Source organism: Oryzias melastigma, linkage group LG8, assembly GCF_002922805.2.
Source record: "Oryzias melastigma strain HK-1 linkage group LG8, ASM292280v2, whole genome shotgun sequence".
Classification (NCBI taxonomy): Eukaryota; Metazoa; Chordata; class Actinopteri; order Beloniformes; family Adrianichthyidae; genus Oryzias; species Oryzias melastigma.
Window position 1 is genome coordinate 14,964,286 of NC_050519.1, and position 7,903 is coordinate 14,972,188.

General features: G+C 41.4%; 2 protein-coding genes across 22 annotated transcripts in view; one reads left to right on the forward strand and one right to left on the reverse strand.

Annotated features, from left to right (window-relative positions):
• mapk8ip3 (mitogen-activated protein kinase 8 interacting protein 3) overlaps positions 1-5,225 on the forward strand; it is a 25,622-nt gene extending 20,397 nt beyond the window's left edge. For 18 of the 20 annotated variants that reach the window (XM_024271913.2, XM_024271920.2, XM_024271917.2 and 15 more), the window contains 13 exons: positions 589-754; positions 836-1,033; positions 1,099-1,282; positions 1,350-1,469; positions 1,580-1,660; positions 1,738-1,805; positions 1,974-2,122; positions 2,195-2,366; positions 2,438-2,551; positions 2,894-2,932; positions 3,165-3,326; positions 3,425-3,571; positions 4,308-5,225. In XM_024271913.2, coding sequence (XP_024127681.1) covers positions 589-754; positions 836-1,033; positions 1,099-1,282; positions 1,350-1,469; positions 1,580-1,660; positions 1,738-1,805; positions 1,974-2,122; positions 2,195-2,366; positions 2,438-2,551; positions 2,894-2,932; positions 3,165-3,326; positions 3,425-3,571; positions 4,308-4,432 — 1,725 coding nt within the window. In that variant the 3' untranslated portion in view covers positions 4,433-5,225. The remainder of the gene's footprint in view (positions 1-588; positions 755-835; positions 1,034-1,098; positions 1,283-1,349; positions 1,470-1,579; positions 1,661-1,737; positions 1,806-1,973; positions 2,123-2,194; positions 2,367-2,437; positions 2,552-2,893; positions 2,933-3,164; positions 3,327-3,424; positions 3,572-4,307) is intronic. The other 2 variants (XM_024271914.2, XM_024271929.2) reach the window with 1 other exon arrangement.
• A 59-nt stretch (positions 5,226-5,284) lies between these two features.
• The window catches only part of nme3 (NME/NM23 nucleoside diphosphate kinase 3), a 3,471-nt gene continuing 852 nt past the window's right edge, over positions 5,285-7,903 (reverse strand). For both annotated transcript variants that reach the window (XM_024273123.2, XM_024273122.2), the window contains 4 exons: positions 7,737-7,867; positions 6,454-6,555; positions 6,190-6,302; positions 5,285-6,095 (listed from right to left, as the gene is read on the reverse strand). In XM_024273123.2, the coding sequence (XP_024128891.1) occupies positions 5,981-6,095; positions 6,190-6,302; positions 6,454-6,555; positions 7,737-7,867 (461 nt within the window). In that variant the 3' untranslated portion in view covers positions 5,285-5,980. The remainder of the gene's footprint in view (positions 6,096-6,189; positions 6,303-6,453; positions 6,556-7,736; positions 7,868-7,903) is intronic.

Consider the following 7,903-nt stretch of genomic DNA (forward strand, 5'->3'; position numbering starts at 1 on the left):
CAGATTGAAGGATGTATTGGGAGTCCTACCCACTCCAAAGGACATCTCAAAGTGCTGGTTTACACATTATATTTTGAAGCTAATAATCCAAACTTGTCGTAATTGAAAGATAAATACTCCACCTATTCCAAATATACGTGTAACATTGCTGTGGGACAAACATTCAGTAAGGTGTGGGCAAAAAAACAAAATATGCACAGTGGGGAAACCCTATTAATAATGCACAACCTGTAAACACATATCCATTAGTCAACAAAGGACTCAAAATGTCAGGAAGAACTTCAGCTGATGGGCTATTAGGGCTAGGAATCACTGGGTACCTCACGATACGATTCAATACACGATACATGGCTCACGATATCGATAATATCACGATACTGCGAAAATAAACATAAATTCTGAGAAATACTGAGAAAAAACACATAATCACAATTCAAAGACCACTGGGAACGCTTTAAAATACCTCAAAAGATGATCAGAGTGGGACTTGAAACATTTTCCGGGTAAACCGCAGTAGATTTGTATCTAATTGCACCCCAAAGCTTGTCTGACTGTTATTCCTGTGTGCTCTCTCGTCTCCTCATCCAGACAAAGGAGCTTCAGGAGACGGACAGCATGAACAGTCGAGTGTGGATTCTCACCAGCACCCACTCTGCCAGCAAGGTGGTCATCATCGACGCCAACCAGCCCGGGTCACTGGTCGACCAGTTCAACGTCTGCAACGCTCACGTCCTCTGCATCTCCAGCGTACCAGGTCAGGAGAAGAGTTGCTCTCAGGAGTGTGTCAGTGTTTAGTGTTTATTTTGAACTTCTGTCCTTCAATGTTTGTCTTCAGCTGCAAGTGAAAGTGATTATCCAGCTGGGGAGATCGTGTTAGATCCAGGTGATGGGGTTGCGGGGGCTGGAGACGATGCCAGTGGGGTGGAGGGCATGTTGGCCGGCATCACGCTCGTCGGCTGCGCCACCAACTGCAGCGTTGCCCGGAGCAACTGCTCCTCGCGGACCGACACGCCAATAATGGACAAAGGACAAGGTGAGCGCATCGGAGACAACCATGCTCCTTCAGTGCCAGTTCATCTCACCCATGCTGCCTTTTAGCCCCCACTGCTCCCCCCACGAACGGGAAGATTCACCCCGCCCAGTCAGCTGAGGAAGCCACGGAGGCCACAGAGGTTCCTGAATCGACCGCTAACCCGGCGGAGATGAGATCTGGACCTCCAGGACCTTTTACGGAGCACGTCTTCACCGACCCCCAGCCTCGGCATGCAGACGCCTTTGACAGGTAGGAGGTCAGACTGTGAGCACCAAGATGAAAAAATACAGACTCTGCGCTGTGTGTCTTCACACAGGAGCTCAGGTCAGTCCAAAGAAGAAGCCTCTCAGCCCACAGATTCAGAGGATGGAAGCCAGGAAGCCAAGAACTACACCAGTGTGGCCCCGACCATGTGGCTCGGAGCTCAGAACGGCTGGTAATCAATCGCTCATCAGAAGTTCTTGTCTGAGCTAACATCCTAGCAAAATATTTGAAAATAGAATTCTATTTTTTAAGAAAAGCTTTCTTATTTTTTTGTTCTGCTAGGCTTTACGTCCATTCAGCTGTTGGAAACTGGAAGAAATGTCTCCATTCCATCAAACTCAAAGACTCAGTGCTCAGTTTGGTGTAAGAATAACATCACGTTTCTACACATGTATGTATGTCCGGGTCTCTGAAAGGTCCTTTTCTGTGTTTTTCTGCAGGCATGTGAAAGGTCGGGTACTGGTTGCCCTAGCAGATGGAACGCTAGCTATATTCCACAGATCAGAGGGTACTGGCATCAAGATTTGTTGGATTTCTCTGCAAAGTTTTACTTGTTATAAAAAGAAAAAAAATGACTAATTTAATGCTAATTTTCTTCGACGTAAAAATAATCAGCTTTACTAATTGGGTCCAAGAGTGCATGGAGTGTTTGAAAATGTGTGTTTTTTTCCAAAAGATGGTCAGTGGGATTTGTCCAACTATCACCTCATGGACCTGGGGCGACCTCACCACTCCATCCGCTGCATGGCCGTCGTCCACGACAAAGTGTGGTGCGGCTACAAGAACAAGATTCATGTCATTCAACCAAAAAGCATGCAGATCGAGGTGAGCCAGCTAGAGCTTCCTTCTAAGCTCCAGTCATCTTTGCGCTGATTCTGTCTGCCTTTTGTTTCACAGAAATCGTTCGACGCTCACCCTCGCAGGGAAAGCCAGGTGCGGCAGCTGGCGTGGATTGGCGACGGGGTGTGGGTGTCTATCCGGCTGGACTCCACCTTGCGGCTGTACCACGCGCACACACACCAACACCTCCAGGATGTAGACATCGAGCCGTACGTCAGCAAAATGTTGGGTAAGTTCTGATTTTTGTCCGAACACGTCTCTCACTCGTGTTGCATCTTAACGGGCGTTTATGAAATGCAGGAACCGGCAAGCTGGGATTCTCCTTTGTGCGGATCACAGCCCTTCTGATTGGTGGGAATCGCCTCTGGGTGGGAACTGGAAATGGAGTGATCATCTCCATCCCTCTGACGGAGAGTGAGTGGTGGTTCAAAATAAACTAAAACCCTAGACGAGCGTTTAAAAAAATAATTATTTCGACAACTTTCAACATTTTTTTCTTATGTAGAAAAAAATCTGTTCATGTAAGTAAATTGATTTGCTTGATTTACTGGAATAAATGATACATTTTTAGGGAGTGAGGGGTTAAACTTTGCCCCACCTACTGCAGCACTGTTTATCTGTTCCTCTTCGGCTCCCTTCTTTTCTCCTCGACTCTTTCCACCTCCGCTTTTCCTCCCTTCCTCAACGGTCGTAACTATTCCTGTTCCTGTCCTCTTTCTCATGCTTTCCCTCCACCCTCTTCCTCCTCTTCCAAAGCGGTGGTTCTACACCGGGGACAGCTCCTGGGTTTGAGGGGTAAGTGGGAGCGCTCCCTACCTCTTTGCTGTCGTGATTGTAACTGTTCCCACCCGGTCAAACCTGCAAGCTCAGTCTGTGTTTTGTCAGTGGCAGTGCATGCAGTCGCACATATGTGTTCCGTTGCTGCAGGTCAGGTGTACTCATTTAGTTCTGTGAGAGTTCTGGTTCTCTGCAAGGGGTTTGTGTTTTTACGAATGTAAGTAAATGTTTCTCTTGTTTCTTCCATCAGCCAATAAGGTGTCTCCCACATCGGGTGGGGTGATCCATGTGTACGGGGATGATGGCTCTGAGAAGAGCAGCGGCAGCTTCATCCCCTACTGCTCTATGGCGCAGGCCCAGCTCTGTTTCCATGGACACCGAGATGCTGTCAAGTTTTTCGTCTCTGTACCGGGTACGTTCATGACACCTACTCGATACAAACTGGCAACACAACAGAAACCACCGTATTAGAAGAAATTAAATATCCCTTTTTTTTTTTTTTTGTGACAGGCAATGTTTTGGCCACCCTAAACGGGAGTGTTCTGGACAGTCCAACAGAGGGACAGAGCTCCACAGCTCCCACTGAGAATGAAGCTCAGAGTGTTCAGAATGTGTTGGTGCTGAGTGGAGGAGAAGGTTACATCGACTTTCGTATAGGTGAGCAACACCTATCAAAAGACAACAGAAAGCGTGCAAATATTTTAAAGACTCACTCTGAGCATCTTTTGATATATTGTAAGTGCTTTAATTATGATGATGCCATTTTTATCCCAAATTAAAAAAAAAAACCTCTTGGATAGTTTCTGCAGTAGTTCATTAGAAACATGAGTAAGGAGCAATGTCGCCCCCACTTCCCATCACCCATCTCTTTATGTGCTCTCTGCTAGTTTGCAGCCACTCACAACTCTCCACCTTAACTTTACTGGTGCAATAAAAACGGCGAAGAATATTGGAGCTATACAGCCGACAGTTTTGAGCCCGATGCTAGTGTTTTCTATGTCACAACTACAAGCTTTTCAAACAGGATTTTTTCTTCTGCTGCTGATTCACAATGATTTAAATAAAGAAATACTACAATTTAAGCTTTTTTACTTCATATATCATCAGAAAAAGAGTATTTTGTAGAAGATTATTTAATATTATAAATTTTCAAAGCAGAAAAAAGATTAACAGTTATGTATGCGTAAATATATCCAACAATGGTTTAGTTTTACTTTATATTATTCCACGATAAATGAAAATGTGAAACAGTGCCCTCTAGTGTTCAGTAGTGGGAAGTACTGCACATCATGCATTTTGGTTTACAGAAATCAGGTTGTGCAAAGTTTTTTGTGGCAGACAGGCTCCTTCTTGCAATAGAAACAGTTTATCATCAGCTGTTTGTCTTTTCTAGGTGACGGGGAGGATGATGAGACAGAGGAAGGGGAGAGTGCCGGTGCCTCACAGATGAAACCTGCTCTAAGCAAAGCCGAGCGAAGCCACATCATCGTCTGGCAGGTGTCTTATATACCTGAGTGACACCTTGAGCGGCTTTACCGCCCATCCACCTCTTTTGCTAAATATCTTCCTACTCCTCAGAGGTTTTCAGCCTCCTAAACTGTGTAATTATCCCTGGTCATGTTAAAGTTCTCCTTTGGCTCTAAAACAACCCTCCAATCCATGCATTTGTCCTTGTAATTATTATACCCCCGCATCACTTTCTAACTTTAACGCCTCATATGTAAGTCCTCTGATCTACTTATCTGCCTGCCACCCTAATTCTGCCCCACGGAGGGTATTGTAACTGTCATCATGAGCCTTGTATCCCAGCCTCCTCCTAACTACCTCCCTCCGCTGTAATGATCTTGTACTCGCCCTGTAAGCACACCGTATTCCCTTCATAGTTTCCTCAGCTGCCCCGCTCCAGCCCCAGAGCTGCTGCTCTCCACTCAGTTTGTCCACATCTTCCTTTAAGCCCAACATGAATCAATGAAAGGGAAAGAAAACAAGAGAAACGATATCTCTGCTTTGAAAAATTCAAGCATCCATGGTTGGATCGAGATGTGAAACGTCAGGAAATATCAAAGAAATCTGCAGCAGTTTGTAGAAATTCAAAGGTCCTGTTAGAGGTGGCTTTGGTTGATAACTTATTCCCCTCTCTGTTACTACTGATTGGACCGTTTGGTGTGAAGCAAGAGGAAGGCGGCATGTTGTCATGATATGTACAGGAAATACTGTAAATCTCTACTGAAGCCCATCCACTTTGTTAAGTATGGAAATTTGTGCATTGATTTCTGTGTGGATTAAATATTAAACTTATTTGTGTGCCGAACGCAAATCTGTTTTTTTTTTTTTTAAATACAATTTAAACGCACACAAGAAAACAGACATAAAAAAGCTTTGTTTTATTGAGTTTTTGAAAGGATATTCTCACAAATTCTATTCAAAAGCTGCATTTTTGGTAAAAGTAAACTTGATTTCTGCACTAAATTACAAACCGTAATAAGCTTTAAAGCCTTAGAAAAGCTGGAAACTTTACATTCAAGTATTTCAAAGTAACAAAAATGCGATAATACAACAATTGTGAAAGTAGAAATGCATTTATAATGTAGGATAAGCTTAAAACGAAATTTTAAAGGTTTCTAAAAGTTCTTATTCAGTCAATAAGACTGGTTATCACTGCCGAACCACTGAATTTCAACTTATTTGACAATTTTCTATTCTAAAAACAGTTTTGATTATTTAAAACAACTTTTAATAAACGTAGTGATTTATACTTAAAAAGGAGAAACTTTGTTTACAAAGATTATAAACGTTTACTCCAAAAATGTATAGAAAAGTTGTTATAAAAAAAATTGTGGATATGTTTACTTGAAATTGTATTTTTTTTAATATTCTACTCAGTTTGATTAATCTATCAAATACTGTAGTGCAGCTACTTGTAACAAATTCAGAAGTGCAGAATTAAGCCTTCTACTATTGTCTAGCTACAAAGCACCAAAGCCAGATTTGTCTGATGTACGACTATCATTTTTTAACAATAATACCCTAATTTCAAACCAGAGAATAGTTTCTACACAGCGTTTGTCAGTAGATCCACTGGCTGCTGCTGCTCCTCCAGCGGTGAAGCTCGTTCGGACCAAACCACAGAGAGATTTCCCTCTGAGCGCTCTCCACGGAGTCGCTGCCATGGATCACGTTCCTGTGACACAGACCCCGCAGAAATATTCAGGATGAAAAACTTCACTTCAACTCCAGAGTCCCCCTAACTCCAGATTGAGTGGAAAAGCTCTTACTTGCCCACTTCCACACAATAATCTCCTCGTATGGTTCCTGGCAGAGACTCGGCTGGGTTGGTCTCCCCCAACATCTTGCGTGCAGTCTTGACCACCTCCAGGCCCTGCCAGACCTAAACAAACGCAAAAATGCACATTGATATATTAGACTTTGGTTTTTAATGCACTGATTTCGTCTAAACTTTCAAAACACACCATCAACTTAGTATGAAAAGAGTATATTGTGCTGCAGGATGGCTGTGAATTATGGCTTGGACATCTCACCATTACAACAACTGGTCCTGAGCTCATGTAGCTTATAAGTCTGTTGTAGAAGGGCTTAGTCCTCAGATCCCAGTAGTGTTCCCTAAGAATATCCTCTGATGCCTGGATGCAAAGCATAAAAATACATGCTCAGATTTTAAAATTATGAAGCCCTGGACATGACATAAAAAAAAAAAAATAATAGAGTTGCCTAAAATTAATAATTTGCAGCCACAATTTAGACATTTTTGAGTACAAATGAGCCTTTTTGGCAACAATTTAGTAATTTGTGTGGACAAACTATTGTGGCTATAAATGAGCATTTTATCATTTTTCTGGCACAAATTATCATTTTGTGCTCACAAATTAGTATTTTGTAGGGACAAATTAGCATGTTATGGTTACAAATTAGAGTTTATGTGCACAAATTAGTATTTGTGGGCACACATGAGCATTTTGTTAAAAAAAATTATTTTTTGAGCACAAAATAGGATTTTGTAGAAACAATTATGCATTTTGTGGGCACAAAATAGTATTTGCACAAATTAGCATTTTGTGTGCACAAATTAACATTTACTTTACACAAATTAGCATTTTGTAGGACCAAATTAGCGATTTCTGCGCACAAATTAGCATACTAGGTGCACAAATTAGCATTTTCTGCACACAAATTATTATTTTTTGCATTTTTGTAGTCAAAAATTAGAATTTTGTGTATAAAAAATTGTACTACGTAAGCATGAATTAACATTTTGAGTACATACATTTGCATTTTGTGCACAAAAATTAGTATTTTCTGAGCACAAATTAGAATTTTGTGCACAAAAATGAGCATTTTCTGTTCACAAATGACCATTTTGTAGGCATAAATTAGCATTTTGTGTGCACAAATTAGTTCTATGTGAGCACAAATGAGCATTTTGAGTATATACATTAGCATTTTGTGTACATAATTTCGTACTACGTGAGTACGTGAGCATTTTGTATACATAAATTAGCATTTTGTGTGCACAAATTAGCACTTAGTTTGCACAAGTTAGCATTTTGTAGGCACACATTTGTTTTGTTTGCAAAAATGTGTATTTCTTTAGAATAAATGAGTTTCATGTAGGCACAAATTAGTTTTTTCTGTATATAAATTAGTATTTTAGCACAATCAATTCTTACTAATAAACTTTTTTTCCCCTATTGTCATGTTCATGTCTCCATATAAATGTATTTTTTTATTTTTAACTTGGATTAACCAAACAGACAAATAAATAAACCAACCTTTATCGTGTGTTTGAACGTAGCATTATTCATACCTGCACAAGTTTGAGGCCCACCAGCTTAAACCCTTTCTTCTCAAAGCGACGCACGATCTCCCCCACCAGCTTCCGCTGCACGCCGTCCGGCTTCACGGCGACGAAGGTGCGCTCATTCACCCCGGTCCAAGCTGGAATATAACTTTAAACTATCAGCAACTCAGAAC